Here is an 18224-nt window from a genome sequence, read left to right as displayed (position 1 = left end):
CTCATAGCATGGTGGTCAGAAAAGATGTTTGATATGATTTCAATTTTCTTAAATTTACTGAGGCTTGATTTGTGACCCAAGATGTGATCTATCCTGGAGAATGTTCCGTGCACACTTGAGAAGAAAGTGTAATCTGCTGTGTTTGGATGGAATGTCCTATAAATATCAATTAAAGTTATCTGGTCTATTGTGTCATTTAAAGCTTGTGTTTCCTTGTTAATTTTCTGTTTGGATGATCTGTCCATTAGTGTAAGTGAGGTGTTAAAGTCCCCCACTATTATTGTGTTACTGTTGATTTCCTGTTTTATAGCTGTTGGCAGTTGCCCTATGTATTGTGGTGTTCCTATGTTGGGTGCATATATATTTATAATTGTTATATCTTCTTCTTGGATTGATCCCTTGATCATTATGTAGTGTCCTTCCTTGTCTCCTGTAACATTCTTTATTTTAAAGTCTATTTTATCTGATATGAGTATTGCTACTCCAGCTTCCTTTTGATTTCCATTTGCATGGAATATCTTTTTCCATCCCCTCACTTTCCGTCTGTATGTGTCCCTAGGTCTGAAGTGGGTCCCTTTAGACAGCATATGTATGGGTCTTGTTTTTGTATCCATTCAGCAAGCCTGTGTCTTTTGGTTGGAGCATTTAGTCCATTCACGTTTAAGGTAATTATCGATATGTACGTTCCTATGACCATTTTCTTAATCGTTCTGGGTTTGTTTACGTAGGTCCTTTTCTTCTCTTGTGTTTCCCACTTAGAGAAGTTCCTTTAGCATTTGTTGTAGAGCTGCTTTGGTGGTGTTGAATTCTCTTAGCTTTTGCTTGTCTGTAAAGCTTTTGATTTCTCCATTGAATCTGAATGAGATCCCTGCTGGGTAGAGTAATCTTGGTTGTAGGTTCTTCCCTTTCATCACTTTAATTATATCATGCCACTCCCTCTTGGTTGTATAGTTTCTGCTGAGAAATCAGCTGTTAACCTTATGGGACTTCCGTTGAATGTTATTTGTCGTTTTTCCCTTGCTGCTTTCAATAATTTTTCTTTGTCTTTAATTTTTGCCAATTTGATTACTATGTGCCTTGGCGTGTTTCTCCTTGGGTTTATCCTGTATGGGACTCACTGCGCTTCCTGGACTTGGGTGGCCATTTCCTTTCCCATTTTAGGGAAGTTTTCGACTATAATCTCTTCAAATATTTTCTTGGGTCCTTTCTCTCTCTCTTCTCCTTCTGGGACCCCTATAATGCGAATGTTGTTGCGTTTAATGTTGTCCCAGAGGTCTCTTAGTCTATCGTCATTTCTTTTCATTCTTTTTTCTTTATTCCGTTCCATGGCAGTGAATTCCACCATTCTGTCTTCCAGGTCACTTATCCGTTCTTCTGCCTCAGTTATTCTGCTATTGATTCTTTCTAGTGCACTTTTCATTTCAGTTACTGTATTGTTCATCTCTGTTTGTTTGTTCTTTAATTCTTCTAGGTCTTTGTTACACATTTCTTGCATCTTCTTGATCTTTGCCTTCATTCTTTTTCTGAGGTCCTGGATCATCTTCACTATCATTATTCTGAATTCTTTTTCTGGAAGGTTTCCTATCCCCACTTCATTTGGTTGTTTTTCTGGGGTTTTATCTTGTTCCTTCATCTGGTACATAGCCCTCTGCGTTTTCATCTTTTCTACCTTTCTGTGAATGTGGTTTTTGTTTCACAGGCTGCAGGATTGCAGTTCTTCTTGCTTCTGCTGTCTGCCTTCTGGTGGATGAGGCTATCTAAGAGGCTTGTGCAAGTTTTCTGATGGGAGGGACTGGTGGTGGGTAGAGCTGGCTGTTGATCTGGTGGGCAGAACTTAATAAAACTTTAATCTGCTTGACTGCTGATGGGAGGGGCTGGGTTCCCTCCCTGTTGGTTGTTTGGTCTGAGGTAACCCAACACTGGAGCCTACCCGGGCTCTTTGGTGGGGCTAATGGCAGTCTCTGGGAGGGCTCACGCCAAGGAGTACTTCCCAGAACTTCTGCTGCCAGTGTCCTTGTCCCCAAGGTGAGCCACAGCCACCCCCTGGGCAGGCGGATTCCTAACCAATGTGCCACCAGGGAAGTCCAGGGAATATATTTCTTAAATTTTGAGTCACTCACACCTAGGTTCAAATCCTGATTCTGCCACTTACTAAGTGATATTGAAAAGTCAATCCATTTCTCTGAGCCTCTGTTTCCTTATCTGTAAAATGGAATGATATAAGTTGAAGTACCTGGCAACTTGTCCTCTAACCCTTTCCCAACATTCACCCCCAAGGTCACCACATCCTCAAGGCAGCAGCATCTGACACCAATGAGCTCTCCCTCCTCTTTGAAATAATTTCTTAATTTGGCTTCCAGGACTCCACCCTCTGCTAACCATATCAATACTCATATTAAATTATCGAAGCACTTTAATTAAAACGTAGTGTCAAGAAATATGGGGACATATGTATATGTATAACTGATTCACTTTGTTATAAAGCAGAAACTAACACACCATTGCAAAGCAATTATAGTCCAATAAAGATGTTAAAAAAAAAAAACCCCGCAGTGTCATAATGAATAAAATAGCAAGATCCGAGTAGGAATGGCCTTCAAGAAACATACTTTAAAGAAACAAATAAGTTAAAAGGAAAAGAATGGAAAAAACTATATTAGGCTAACACTAGTCAAAATATATCCCCGATAGCTTCAGTAATATCAGATAAAGTATATTTCAGAGCAGAGGACATTTCAGAGCAGAGGGACAAAGGTCATTCCGTAATGCTAACAGATCAATTAATCAACAGGACATAAAAATCTTAAACATTTATGCCTCTTGTAACAAAGCTTCAAAATATATTAAGCCACAACTGATAAAGCTGCAAGGAGAAGTAGGCAAACTCCAAAGTAAAGTTGAATATTTTGATACCCCACTCTTAATAATTGATAGAACAAATAGACAGAATATAATCAACAATACAGAACACATAAACAGCACTATCAACAAAACTGACCCAATTGACATTTATAGAACCTTCCTCACAACAACAGATTACACATCCTTTGCAAGTGCACAAAAAGAATTTATCAGCAAAGACAATATATTGGACTATCAAATAAGTCTCAATAAATTTAAGAGGATTCAAGTAATATCCAAGAATTCAAGTAATTCAACTACGGTCCCTGACCACAATGGAGCTAAATTAAAAATAAGAGAAAGATCCCTGAAAAATCTTCAAATATTTAGAGACTATTATAACACACATCTAAACAACCCATGGGTCAAAGAAGAAATCAAAAGGTAATATAGAAAGTATTTTGAACTGAATAACAATGAAAATACAGCATATCAAAATTTGGGAGATGCCATTAAATCACTTAAAGGAAGTTTAAAGCAGTAAAGAAAACTAAAGTTCTCAAATCAGTAATTTCAGCTTCCCCCCCAAGGAAGCTATAGATATAGATGGCAAAGAAACACCTGAAAAGATGCTCAGTATCGTTAGTCATTAGGGAAATGAAAACTACAACCATAATGAGGTGCCATTACACAACACTACAGTGGCTAATATCAAAAACCCTGATCAAACCAGGTACTGAAGAAGATGTGGAACAACTGGAATTCCCATACAACCTGGAAGTTTCTTAAAGAATTCAACATACATCTGCCATGCAACATTGCAATTCCACTTGTAAATGTGTACCCAAGAAAAATGAAAGCCTTTGTCCATACAAAGACTTGTAAATGAAGGTTCATAGCAGCCTTATTTGTAATCACCAAAACTCTCGAACAACCCAAATGCCCATCAAGGGGTAAATGTATGTTCAAATTGTGGTGTAGTCATACAACTGAACATGCCTCATCAATAAGAAGAACTATTGTTGTATATTGCAATATGGGTAAATCTCAAAATAATTATCTGGAGGGAAACAGCCATAGTAAAATAGAAGAAGAGAAGAGTATGTACTCTATGATTCCACTTACATAAAACTCTAGAAAATACAAATAATCTGTAGAGCCAGAAGCAGACTACCTGGGAAGTGGGTAAGGTAGGACAGGGGTGGGGATTACAAAGGGGCATGAAGACACTGTTGGGGAGATGTATATGTTCACCATCTTCATTGTGGTTACAGTTTCACAGGTGTATACATATGGCAAAGAAAAACTGTACATTTAAATATGTGTGTTTATTGTATGCGAATTAAACCTCAATAAAGTGGTTAATTTTTAAGTCAAAAATAGATTTGAAAAGTGATGCTCAAAAACAGTGCCTGGCTCCATCTAATGTCTGATAAACAGCAGCTCCTATTCTTCATTCTGGGTTCTCAGTGGGCTACAGTGCTGGCTAAGATGTGGTCCCTGTCCTCAAGGACTCCTCAGTGGGGCTGGGGAGAGAAACAAGTGAATCGACTACAATAAACGTTAATTGTTTTGGAGTGTTGCTAAATGAAATTTGCAGATGGTAAATGGTACAGGGACTTAATATCCGAACAGAATTGGAATCTTCAAAATGAAAGGAAGAAAAAAAATTAAATCTTTACCCTCCCTCTCTTCCTCTGTGCCACAAATAGAGATTTCTTAAAGCTATTTGATTCAGCATGCAAATCATGGTCTATTTATTCTTGTTTTCTTCAATTAGTATATTAGCATTTCTCTCCCCTATATTATGCATGTGTAGCCTAATCTCATTTTCATTTGCTTTAACTCAGTGTGTGTTTGGGGGTAGGGATGGTTTGAAAGTCTAGAGTGACGTTCTCTGGACTGTTGACGGGAGTAGTCTCCTCTGGGGCAGGCCAAGGTCTGTACCCAGAGGGTCCTTATGGAATGTTTGTTGGTGGCAAACCAGTGAAGGTGGTAAGGTCGGGGCCGGGGCCTGAGGGGCAACAACAGGAGAACACTCTGGGCAGAGGGGGCTATGAAGAGGTCCAGACACTGGGATGACCCTGCGCTTGGGGTGGCAGAGATGTCTGATGATACAGGCACAGCAGCTCTAGGTGACAAGCAACGGCAGGAACTGAGACCAGAGAGGGCTCTGAAGTCAGCTCATGAACAGCCTCACAGACCATGTGGAGGAATCTGAACTCTGTGCTATGGACCCTGGCAGCCCACCACCTGCCCAAGACCTGTTCCAGCATACAGGTGAGCAGATGTCGAGAGAAAAAGCACATGAGTGTGTCTGAAACACAAATGCATGTGGCAGTCAGAGTGCACCACTTCATCCTTGGAAAGCACAGTATGCATTAGAGATGGAAGACGCCTGCGGGAGACACCTGTTTCTTGCTGTTTAACTTACCCGCCCTCTTTGATCACAGAATCCTTTTTCCACAGAGCACCTACGAATTAGCAGAACATGTGTTCCCCTGAGCCCAGTGTGGAGACTGCTGCAGGAAGCCTGGCCAGTGCTTCCCCTGCCCTCCCCCCTGGCTGCTCCACCACCTGCCAATGGCCTGTCCAGGGCACAGGGGAGCCTGTGTGCCCGAGAGGAAGAGCTCATACCCCACAGGACTTGAAATGCAGGCACAGGAAAAGGAGATGCAATGGAACATGAGGTGCTGACAGCGGTAGCTCATGAAGCAGGATCACAGCTTTCTGAGTTCCTGAAGGATTGGGAGGTTATAAATGCCTCTTCCTCTACATGTAGGCAATTAAACAAGGTGAGGAAGCAGGAGGCAGATGCAGAGCAGGAGGCTTAACCCAGCACCTCCTGTGTGTGTGAGCCCCTCATGCTGGGGGCTCTAGGGAGCTTGACAGAAAGGAGGTCCAGCCCTCACTTATAGGCTGTTCAGGAGGCCAGGCACATGCATCAAGGCCCCAACACAGCATAACTGGGGTGAGGAGTACAGGACACCAGGAGAAGGAATAACCCTACTGGGAAATCCAGGAAGACCTTTGGGCAGAGGCAATGTCTAGCAAACTCTTGCAGGAAAGGTAAGTCCTTGATAGTCAGAGACAGGCATTCCAGTAACATTCCAGTAACAAAGTCAGAGACAGGCATTCCCGTAACAGGCTTCAGGAATGTCCACGAGCTGACACCAAGGCCAGCCCAAGAGTGTCCCTGTCAGTATGCACACCTGAGCCTTACTGACTGACCTTATTGAATTAGACCCTGACCATAGGTTAAGGATCGTTGTCAGGGCCAAGGTCCAGAGCCAGGAGAGGAAAATAAATAGAAGAAACAACAAGTCACCCACTGCTTGCACGGATGAGCCATGGCAGAGTGGGCAGAGGGTAAGAAGTAAAAAAGCACGGAAAGGTGTGACGGGGTCATCCTGGAGCAGGTTCTGAGGCAGGGAGCAGGATGTGGGCTTTTCTCCATTGGCTAGGGAGCCAACAAATAGGATGGAGACACCGGTCCCTGGGATTGGAGCACTGGGTGAGAACCAGGTTAGGGGGAGGATCATGAGTTCTGAGAGAGACGCACTGAGCTGGAGGTGGTCATGGGGCTTCCAAGTGGCTGAGTCCAGAAGGCATCTCGATCCGTGGGTCTGGAGCTCAGAGAACAAAGATATGGATGTGGGGGTCATGGACCTAGGCTGGCAAGGAGGCAGGGAGTGAGGGCCTGCCGGATGCGACTCCTCCCTCCTAGAGCCCACCTCCCCCTGGGCCCCTGCTGAGCCACAGAACACAGCTCAGAGCATCACTTGCTGACAAAACCTAAGTGCAAGGGTTATGCATGTGCTTCTGCATTTCTTGAACCATTTCCAGCAAAGCTTGCTTTTGTTTCTATGTCTGGAGGAACTAGTCTAACCATGAGAGCTGTCCAGTAACAAATGGAGTGCTTCAAGTCCCCTTCACAGATGGTTCTGGAAGAGGCTGGAGAGATAGACATATTCCATAAAAGAATTTCCTCCAGAAAGTTCCCAAAAGGCCAGGCTATGAGGCAGATGTGTCCTGCCTGGACACAGCGCCTCTCAGGGAGGGCATTCTCCACTGCGTCCTGACTCCACCCAGCACTAAGGACACCTGTGCATCACTGGGCCAGAGCCACGTGGACAGGAAGCTCTCCAGACGAGCCGATAAAGAGGTTCTGGGAGCCAAAGTCAAGTCTGACTGGTCCTGAACTGGTAGCTTCCGATGAATGACCCAGAGCTGTCCCCTCCATCCCTGAGCCCCCCATCTTAATTGTTGTCTTTGTGTTTTCTCAGAGGCTGGCTGGGAAGTACTATTCAAAGCAACTTGTTCTACCCTATCCTAAGTACATCGACTTGCCTGCAACCAAACCTTTTTAAGAATCTACTCTTTGCATGGGGCATTGGGGATTCAGTGGTGAGCTGGATTCTGACCACGTCCTCAAGGGACTCACGGCCTTGTGGCCACCTTGACTAATGTTTAAATTTGCTTTCCACACGTTCTTTTGAATCCCCCATCCTCCTCCAAACTAACGTGTAATTTAATCAATCAATAAAAATAGAGTTTACACCCCAAAGCACACCTGCTTGCCAGTGTCCCCACAGTGGAGCCCAGAGACCTGTAGAAATTGTCAGTGAGGCTCACATATTCACAAACCTTTCTCTGTATCCAATTACCCCTTCTCCAAATAAAACAGGCTTGTAACATGCAACACCAATATTCACTGGTGAAGGGGTACCGTAGACATATTAAGAAAACCACTGCATGAAGAAAGCAAACAAAAATATGTGCCCTTGAATGTTTATCTTGAATCCAGGAAAATATATTAAGAAAGTCAAATACAGAGAGGGAAACTGGAGGACAGAGCCTGTAAGGAAGGAGGGAAGCAGGGGGTGGAGTTGGAGGACCGCCTTGGAGAAAAACGTGGTAGGAAGAGGCACAGACCTGAGCTCATCTGATGGACCAAACTTCCTCCAGCGAAGTGGGGAGCAGCTCAGGAAGAGGGAAGATGGGGCCCCGGTGTAGATGCTGGATTCTGGAGACAATGTTGGAGTTACCAAATGCCTGCTCCTCTTTTTTTCCTATTTTATTTTTTCCTAGCTATCACATCTGATAAACGGAAAAGCAACTGGGAAAATATTTGTCTGTGGTTCTTTGAATGAAGCCTGGAAGTCTAACTGTCATAAGAAAAACAGGACTTGTTCCCAATGGGGCCATGCTGTAATAGGAAACAGCAGTTCTGAATATGGCTAGCTCCTAAGGATAAGTCAATTTAGAGAACATCTTAGCCATTAACCAGAGGCCACACTGGGGCCTAAGGGTCAAAGCTTTACAAAAGGACCCACCTTTAGATCACAGGCTTCAGGAATGTCCACGAGCTGACACCAAGGCCAGCCCAAGAGTGTCCCTGTCCGTATGCACACCTGAGCCTTACTGACTGACCTTATTGAATTAGACCCTGACCATAGGTTAAGGATCGTTGTCAGGGCCACATGCATGATGGTGTCCTTTGGTAGAAAGGGCTCTGGAACCAGACAGTCATCATACGGAATCCCAAATGCACCATTCAATAGCTGTATGACCTTGAGCAAGTGATTTAACCTCTTGAGCCTCCCTTTTCCCATCTGCAAAATGAGGATGGTAATAACTGACATACAGGGTTGTTGATGAAGATAAGGATGTTAACAAACACAAAATGCCCTGACAAGTGCTTGGCCTCCCCACAGAAAAGGAAACCAAGAAAGAGGGAGGTCACTTCTGGAGGAAGACACACTTATCCCAGGGACAGTCACATGACTGGTGTGCCAGCTAACAGTGTGGTGCACTGATGACTGGGGTGGAACACAGCCATCCTCTTGGGTGAGGCTGTTCCAGTGTGGCTCTGACAGGTGTGCCCACACCTGATGCCTCCCAGTGGCACTAAGTAAGTCCTGGGTTCCAGCTGCCTGGCAATGTCCTGGGGGCACTTCACATTGGCTAGTGTTAACCCCAGCCCTCGCAAGGGAATAAAAGGGACAGACAAGAGTGGGAGTGGGTCGGGATGCAGGGGAGGAAAAAGGAAATAAGTTAGAAATGTAAAAATAGAGCACTTTTGGAAGACTGGCAATAGAGAAACACTGGCTATCCAATTTGGAGGAGCCGCCCTAAAATAAAGCCAGCACTACATATTTGCCTTAAGTGGTACATAGAATGCATCCTTCCTCCAAAACAAAAGAAACCTATAAAGACGATGGCAAAGCCCAGAGGATCAAACTTCCCAGGGACTATGGGGGACTCTGTCAGGCTCTGAAGAAAGGGGAGGCGGCTGTCATGTCCCTTCTCCTAATCACCAGCACAACCATCCACAACCCGAGGGAAAGGGACAGTTACCTCGCATGTCTCCCACTGGCCCGTGTACACGTGGCGCTAATAAGATATAAATTTATGGACAAACCTCGAAAGGTGGGTCTTGCAAGCAGTTACTGTCAGATACTACCTGCAAAATTATAAAATCAGCCACCCCAAGCTCTTTCAGCCATAGTAGCACTGAGCCGATGAAGAAATACATCATAAAAGCATAAATTACCTGCACAATAAACCTTGCATCTTCTAGTATGTGGCCATTAGAAATCGATCAGTTAATTTAGGAGCAACGGAAGGCCACAGGGCTGATGAAAGCCCGTGCCAGGAAGCACTTTCTAGAGTCAGCTGTGTTAATAGCTGGCTAGGGTCACCAGGCTGCTTTGGTGGGTGCTTCCTGAATGGATGTGCGGGCAGAGGGCATGGCATCACAGGCCACTCCCGTGTAATGTCTGCAGCGTGGAGGTGGCCAGGACAAGTTACGGTGTAATTGGTGGAGAGCAGACCAGGCTGCAGTGAAACCTTGCTGTGCCCATTCCTCCCAGGACCCAAACCAGTGGAACGGCCAGTCATGGGAGAGATTTCCCATTTACCCCCTTTAAATGGTTCCACTGAACCGTGCCCTGACCAGCTGCACGGGGGGTGCGCACACACATACACACACACACACACACACACCTATACACATACACATACTGACATGCACACACACACTTCTGCACACACATCCACACTCTCACAAATATATAGTTACACACTCACACCCATGCACTCTTATATACACACCCTCACACAGAGTCACATAACACACATACCTTCAACCTCCTGCAGGAAATGCAGCCTCCATCCCCTCTGCATTCCTTTGCCCACCCCCTCTGCACCCCATTTTCTAACCCGCCCTCATCTCTCCGGTCTCTGACCCCTGACTGGTGACCTCCCCTCACCCTGTACATCTAATGCCTGACGCCACTTCTCACGGACTCTTGACTTCCTCCTGGACTCAGATCTCCACTCTTCCCCTGGTTTCCACCTGCTCTGGCTGAGTATCTTGGCAAGTTCTGTTTACCTCTCTCACCTGTTGTCTTGAACGGTGGAGCCCTGGAATCTATTCCAGCACCAAGGATCACTCTGCACTTTCCCAAGGGGCAGGGGCTCAGTGCAGGCCACGCCCCTCACCATTCTGGGGCTCTTACCTCATTCACAAAGACCCAGTGGCTGTCCTTGGAAGCCAGGTTGGTCTCCACGGCCTGCAGAGAGAGAGAGAGAGAGAGAAAAAAAAAAAAACATGACCAGAAGCAAGCCAGAAGATGGCAGACGCACAGGATGACTGCCGAGATGGAGTTTGATAAACATTGTTCCTGGAAAATTTTTTCCGCACAAAGCACGCCGTTCCCCTGGGGTCAGCTCTGGCTGCCTTAGCTACGAAACGCATCATTTGAACATGGACATCTGATTTCCTGCTGTTCTTCGGAGCTCTCATGCGCCAGTCCAGTTCCAGTAGGCGTCACAGGGCCATGGGCGGGGACATCCCTCCCCTCTCTCCTCTTGGAGAATGCCTGCAAACACCTTTCTGGAGGGGTGCTCAGGGAGGAATGTCTCATTGCTGCCTGAGGCTAGAGAATCAGGAATCTGGAACAAGGGATTTACAGCAGCTTGTCAACAACACCCAGGAAGATGGCAGCTCACAGCTGGGGCTCTGAGCTGTCTTCAGCTCTAAAGAACCCATCAAGGACCCTAGAACTGGCTCTTTTTTGCTCCGGGGCAGTGACCCCCATCCCCATCATTCTCTCTTAGAGCATTTTGTTCTATTTCTTTATAGCACTTGCCGTGTCTGTACTTGAATAATTATCAGCTTATTTATTTTTTATTATCTATCTCCTTCACCAAGGTGGGGGTCTCCATGAAGTCAGGGGCCACATCTGTGGCTGTCACATTTGTGTCTCAAAACCTTACACTATAACCAGCACATAGTAGGTGTTCAATATATAAGTGAATACTGTTGTTGAAGGTATGAATGAAGTATAGGAGAGCGAAGCAGATAGGACCCAGTTACTTATTTTGTTTCTCGTATGTTTTCATGAGTGCTCTCTCCCTTTTTAAATTGGAAATCCAACAGATTGAAAAAGAGGAGGGACTGGTAGTTTTCAAGCCTGTCCTGTAAGAATACTCACAGTTAGCACGAGCCAAATACTGCTGAGTGCCAGGCACTGTTCCAGGCCATCTACGAACCTGGGAGAGAGCTCAGATTGTAGTCCTCTTTCATTTTTACTTTTTTTTGGTATTTCTTAATGTAATTTTTGTCACTTTTTATTTAGAAAAATACAGAAAAATTAAAATGTTCAAAATTATCCTATAAACCTGCCCCATTTTTTAATGCACTGAAGTAGTGAAAACACCCCATGTATCCCTCCAAATTCATCCCCCAGAGATTGTTCCAAATGGCCCCTTCCAGAAGTTTTCAGTCACACCTGCATGTATGTATCTACATACACTTATCAGACAGATGTTTTAATTAAAATGGGATCATGAAATACACATCAGGTTACCACTGTCATTTCTGACTTAGTGTATCAAAAATATCTTTCCTCTTCAGTACACAGAGATCTGATTCATTCTTCTTAACAGATGAGTCACATAGTGGTAAGGAGCCTCCCTGCCCCAGTAACCCAGGGGGCTGGGGGTCTGTGCTACCCCTTGGGGGGTTGACTACTGGGCCACCCTGCATGATAGGGGGCACTCCAGACTGGAAGCGGTCATAGAATGGGGCAGTGAAAACTGATGGCCAGTTACAGTCACCAGGGACAGTGCAGGTGTGCAAGAGAGGTTGGAATTGCTCTTTGCAACCTCTGAGAGTTGATTTAGCACCTAAGGCTCCTGTACTCAGGGGAGCAGATATCAACTCAATATAGAAGAGAAGTTCCTGACTTTCCAAGGAGTTCAAGGTGGAGTGGGTTGCCGCAGGAGCAACAAGATCTCATTGTGGAAATGCCTACATGGATGGCAGATAGCAGGGCCATATATGGTATGTAAGTATCAACATGGAGGTTGACCACAGGTGAGGGGTAACACACCATCATGCACTGGCATTCTGCAGCCATGAGTCTCAAGTCTGGCTGCATGTAAGAACCTCCTAGGGAGCTTTTAAGAATGCAGATCCTGGGCCACACTCCTTGGATTCCTAACTCACTGGGAATAGTCATGTGCCTGACATGCTGTGTTGTTTCAGAGCTCTGAACCCTGACTCTTAGCCTCTGGAGCTGAGAACTCTACTCCAGAATGTATAGTTCTGTGAATCTGAAGGTATTGGTGCACCTGTGCAGGTGAGAGGTCCTCCAGTGTCCCTGCAGGAGCCAGCAGTGCAGAGGACCTGACTCAGTTGCCAGGACATCCCAGGAAGCAGGTGCGAGCCCTGGCTACATTAAGCATCTTCCCACCTGGTCTCATCCTCATGCGTGGAAGATAATGATGGAAAGAATTGATCAGAAAACCCCACAGGACAACTGGCCAACTTTCCTGTCCTACTTTCCCCCTCACCAGTTAGCAATTAGCTAATTTGTTAAGCCTCTTTTCCCCACACGGAGATAAACAGCACTTGGCTACAGTCTTTTCCAGAGGGTGCAACTCCCACAGAAGCTGAGATAGATGGTGAGCAGAAGAGACCGCAGATTTAGCAAGAACACCCCTCCCCACTGATGGCTGGAGACCTGCCAGCTCCGTGGGCAGAGCCCTAAATGTTCCCAGCCCAGTGGACGTGTCCCCTTCTAAGTGCAGTCCTTTCCCCAGCCATGTCTGAGGCAGGTGGAGGCCCCCAAGACCTCCCTTTCATCTCAGAGCCAGCAAGGTAAGGAGGGGGCAGGCAAGCAGAGGACGGTCGAATCCCAGGTCTGCCTCTGCTTAGCTGAGGGCTCCTGGGTGAGCTATTCCACCTCTCTGAGCGGCAGTCCCATGCATACAGGGTGTTCGGCGGCCAGCAGTACTATTGACACTCTGCCCTGGTGCCCCTCAAATCCCATTAGGAATTCGGAGCCCAGTGGCTCCCCGTATGCGTTCATTGCCAATGGCAGGCACTGTGGCCAGCTGTCCGAACATTCCTTGGCATTCGAGAAAATGTACACCCTCACCAAGGACTGAGGGTGCCATATATCCAAACCCCAGCTGCCCCGTTCCCTGCTGGGGACTGCTCAGAGCGTGGGCTCAGCTGTTTTCGGATCCCCTCTGCGGGGCTAGCCCACACGACCTCGCTCATGCACCCTCGCTGGCTGCTTTCACTTCCCTGTTCCACGTTCCCACTCCCCAGCCAGGTTTTTTTTTTTAATTCCCCTGGGAACACTTCTTACTAAATCATTGTCACACACACTCTTGCCCCAAAGTCTGCTTCGGGGGACCCAACCTGAGACAAACACCTCCTATCTTACAGTTACTGTGAGAATTAAATGAAATTACGGGTGAAGCATCCAGCCCAGAAAGAAGCTCACTATGGATGATCAGTGAACACGAAGGCCCTCCCTACGCCTTCCACTCACATCTCCTGCCTGGTTGTCCTTCGATGGTCTCTTCTGAATGTGTAGAAGTGGGTAATCTCTCATGTGTTCCTTCTTTCAGTCAACAGACGGCACCAGACACACACAGCAGCTGCCCTAACTCTCCTGCACACGGGTGTGAGCCAGGAGTCTCGGCCATGCCGCTGTGGAGCCAACAGACCAATAACAAACACGCAGGTATGGTCAGCACTGCCTCCTCTACGAGTCCATAGACCCTTCAGGGCAGCACAGTGGGGCCTCCCCTCATCCCAGCCACGCTGCGGGTTTACCACTGCAAAACACCGCTAGCATCTGCAGAGGAGTGCTAGACCAACTAGACAAATAAGGGCAGGCCCTTCATTCCATGGGTAGGCAGGGAGTGGAGCTGGCCTTCTGCTCCGGCTGGCCTCCTGGTCACTTGCTCACTGCAGGTAGGGAGGCTGGCTTCCTGCAACCGGGCTTCTCTCCTGGAACGGGGCACCATGGCTGTGAAACTCCCCACTAAATAATGCAGTGGCAGTTGCTAGAGTCCTGAGCAACTTCAGGAGCTCCGCACAGTCCCTGGAAACTAGGTCTCAATGAACCCAAGGGATGCCCTCAGTGGCGCAATGCCTCGGCACAGCACAGGCAGCCCTGCTTAGGTCATTGCTTGAGTCCCTGAAAGGCTATGCCAGACCATCAGAACCCAAAGGCCTGACCCCTGGGGTCCCTCAATAGAGTGGCAAGTGGAGAACTTTAGAAGAAGAACTGAGGAGGTAGGAACTTCTAAAGAATCATGCTGACTCCTGTTTTAGCCCCTTTTGAATAGGAGACCCAAAATGCTTCAGGTGGCTCGTAGCCCAGGCTAAGAGCTGGGATGGTGGACAGAGACAGCCAGTGGGAAGGGACATCACTTGCAGAGGCAGAACTGGACATCTGCCCTTGTTCTGACACCCACATACCACCCTTTTGAGAGATAAGTGCACTGTCATAGGTGGACCCCTGTTAAAGGAAGCGGAAGGCAGGTGTTCTTCCCACACCCACACCTGGAGGAGGGAATGTGTCCCCTCGTCCGTGAGCAGCAGCCCCTGTCCGAACCTCAGGGTGCCTTTTCCTATGGCCAGTCTCATCTATGGAGCCAGAGTATAAGTGATGCAGGACACACCATCCCTGCAGGCTTGCCAGGCGCCAGGGGACATTTAGATGCTGTCCTGAACACCCAGCCACCTTGATCCCACAGTTTCCATAGAGAAGTAGAGGCAGACCAAACCCCAGCTCCTGGCTCCCAAAATGACAGCAGCCCCTAGCACTGCCAGGAATGGGATGTGTGGGGCAGCTCGCCTGGAAGGGGCTGGGACCACGTGGAAGTGAGGCTCAGTGCTAATATGCAAACATCTGGATGGAAGCAGAGAAGACAGGAGTTCTGAGGGATCAGAGGAAGCATCTCCAGCCTGTTCCCTTTCCTCTGTGTTCTCAGTCTTTCATGCAGAACCAAGTTGCAGCCATTTCCAAGGGCAACAAGAGCCTGCTTTTATCAAGCACCAGCCAGATATTTCAATACAACCCATCCACTTGACAAGCCACAGGTCTTGCCTGGTTCACAACACCCTAAGGAGCCAGGTAGGTTCTCATCCCCATTTCACAGCCGAGGAACTAAGATCTAGATCTAGACTCGGGTCTTGCACAAGCCCCTCTGTTAGTAGAGACTGGATTTGAACTCAGGTCCATCTGTCCCCAAAGCCTATGTTCCTTTCCCTTGATAATGCGGCTCCCTAAAAGGCCTGGACAACAGTCAGAGCAAATGTACGAGCCTTTGAGCCTGGCCCTCTGACTATGGGAACAAAATGATCTTTTATTCATATCTAAGAAAATGGCCTTACTAGCCGCGGTGCCTTCCTTCCCAGGTTAACTTATCCTCCTAAGTATGAGACCATTGTACCACTTGCCGTTCTCAAGTCTGAGGCTGTTTCACTTGATCTTGGCCTCAAGGAATAGTAAATGGAGTGGAAAAAACCTCCACATGCAAGCCTTCCAGCAACATCGCTGAGGATTTATTTTACAAAGTGCCAATGCCACTGACTATTCATGTACGTGTTAATTGTTGGCCACTTATCCAGCATCCCCCACCCCCAACCCCCCCGACACTGGGAGCCTGAGATAATGAAAGCTAGTCAACGACTAGCATCTTTTTAAAACCCCAACTCTAACATTTCAGAACATTCCCCCCATGGAGCCTGGGGCCTGGCATTTTCCCAGGAAAGACACTGAGCTAACTTTAAAGACCCACTGCTGCCTTTGCAACAACATGCTATTTAGGAACAATTCTCTCTGTGCGATGTCACCCCTCTGAAGCACGAGGGAGTGCAATGCCCCCGATTTGCAAGGAAGGGGAGTAGCTGATGGCGAGACGACGGACAATTTCAGGAGCCCATTTATAAGGAAATCAGCAAAGCCGCCACCACGAGGCCCGAGTTTCATAAGATATGCCCAGAACCACCATGAGGAACCCCATAAAGGGCAGTTATCACTAGGTCAGGCCACACCATCCTTCCCAGGGGCTGCCTTCTTGGGAAAAGGGCCTGAACTTCTGGCTCAGATACTTTCTGGCCCTCTGTACTCCAGCCTTTTCTCTAGAACCACCATGAGGAACCCCATAAAGGGCAGTTATCACTAGGTCAGGCCACACCATCCTTCCCAGGGGCTGCCTTCTTGGGAAAAGGGCCTGAACTTCTGGCTCAGATACTTTCTGGCCCTCTGTACTCCAGCCTTTTCTCTAGAACCACCATGAGGAACCCCATAAAGGGCAGTTATCACTAGGTCAGGCCACACCATCCTTCCCAGGGGCTGCCTTCTTGGGAAAAGGGCCTGAACTTCTGGCTCAGATACTTTCTGGCCCTCTGTACTCCAGCCTTTTCTCTAGAACCACCATGAGGAACCCCATAAAGGGCAGTTATCACTAGGTCAGGCCACACCATCCTTCCCAGGGGCTGCCTTCTTGGGAAAAGGGCCTGAACTTCTGGCTCAGATACTTTCTGGCCCTCTGTACTCCAGCCTTTTCTCTAGAACCACCATGAGGAACCCCATAAAGGGCAGTTATCACTAGGTCAGGCCACACCATCCTTCCCAGGGGCTGCCTTCTTGGGAAAAGGGCCTGAACTTCTGGCTCAGATACTTTCTGGCCCTCTGTACTCCAGCCTTTTCTCTAGAACCACCATGAGGAACCCCATAAAGGGCAGTTATCACTAGGTCAGGCCACACCATCCTTCCCAGGGGCTGCCTTCTTGGGAAAAGGGCCTGAACTTCTGGCTCAGATACTTTCTGGCCCTCTGTACTCCAGCCTTTTCTCTAGAACCACCATGAGGAACCCCATAAAGGGCAGTTATCACTAGGTCAGGCCACACCATCCTTCCCAGGGGCTGCCTTCTTGGGAAAAGGGCCTGAACTTCTGGCTCAGATACTTTCTGGCCCTCTGTACTCCAGCCTTTTCTCTAGAACCACCATGAGGAACCCCATAAAGGGCAGTTATCACTAGGTCAGGCCACACCATCCTTCCCAGGGGCTGCCTTCTTGGGAAAAGGGCCTGAACTTCTGGCTCAGATACTTTCTGGCCCTCTGTACTCCAGCCTTTTCTCTAGAACCACCATGAGGAACCCCATAAAGGGCAGTTATCACTAGGTCAGGCCACACCATCCTTCCCAGGGGCTGCCTTCTTGGGAAAAGGGCCTGAACTTCTGGCTCAGATACCTTCTGGCCCTCTGTACTCCAGTCTTTTCTCTAGAACCTCTTGGAGCCTACTTTCACCAGAAAACTGCCTTAAGGATCTCCCCCAGTCTCCCATGGCTCCTACTTCTGGCTCCATCCTTACTCCTAGAGCTTATTGGGGAATCTTGGGCTCTATGTGGGTCTCTTTCCCAGTTTCCTCTCCCAGACCCTTCCCAATAGATGGCACCTCTTGACCAAGTGTGAGGTTTCTGTTCCCACCTCACCCATCGTTCTGCTAGAGCTTCCTTGAAGCCCAGGGCCCTCACCCTTGGTGGGAGCAGGAAACTCAGCCACCTGAGTACATGTGTGTGTGTCAGGGGACAGAAGGGGGGTTTGCTGGAGCATGGTGGAGACAAGGAAATCACCCCAGTTACACAAGGCCACCTGGGGAAGGTGTGGCAGAATTAATCTTGCATAGCTTCCAAACATAACTCTGGGACAATAAGAGGGTGTTTTTGCTGAGGGAGAGCTAAGCCTGTGGCCTGGGAGTTCAGGGAACACTCTGGCTGGGAGAGGCTGGATGGAGGTGAGGGTTGCTGGCAGGCTGGGTCCAATCACTGACACTCACTGAACAACTCTGCCACCTGACCCGGAGCTAAGCCCTCTGCACATGAAACCTCCCTGAGTCTCACAACAGCCCACTGACAGAGGTTCTGAGCCTACAGATGGAGAAACTTACCCAAAGTCTCCCAGCAAGTCAGTGCAACCGAGGCAGCATAATCAAGCCTTTCAGATGTCAGATCCCACGCACTTTCGAGTGTATCATGCCGACTCAGGGACCAAACAAAGACA

General features: G+C 47.6%; 1 protein-coding gene across 2 annotated transcripts in view; it reads right to left on the bottom strand.

The window, feature by feature from the left end:
* Window positions 1–18224, bottom strand: part of GRID1 (glutamate ionotropic receptor delta type subunit 1) — a 670781-nt gene that overhangs the window by 250981 nt on the left and 401576 nt on the right. For both annotated transcript variants that reach the window (XM_065894102.1, XM_065894104.1), the window contains exon 5: window positions 10365–10418. In XM_065894102.1, coding sequence (XP_065750174.1) covers window positions 10365–10418 — 54 coding nt within the window. The remainder of the gene's footprint in view (window positions 1–10364; window positions 10419–18224) is intronic.

This window comes from Phocoena phocoena, chromosome 16 (assembly GCF_963924675.1).
Source record: "Phocoena phocoena chromosome 16, mPhoPho1.1, whole genome shotgun sequence".
NCBI classification, from domain to species: domain Eukaryota; kingdom Metazoa; phylum Chordata; class Mammalia; order Artiodactyla; family Phocoenidae; genus Phocoena; species Phocoena phocoena.
The sequence above is the reverse complement of the archived record's forward strand: the minus strand, read 5'-3'. Positions and strand labels throughout refer to the sequence as shown.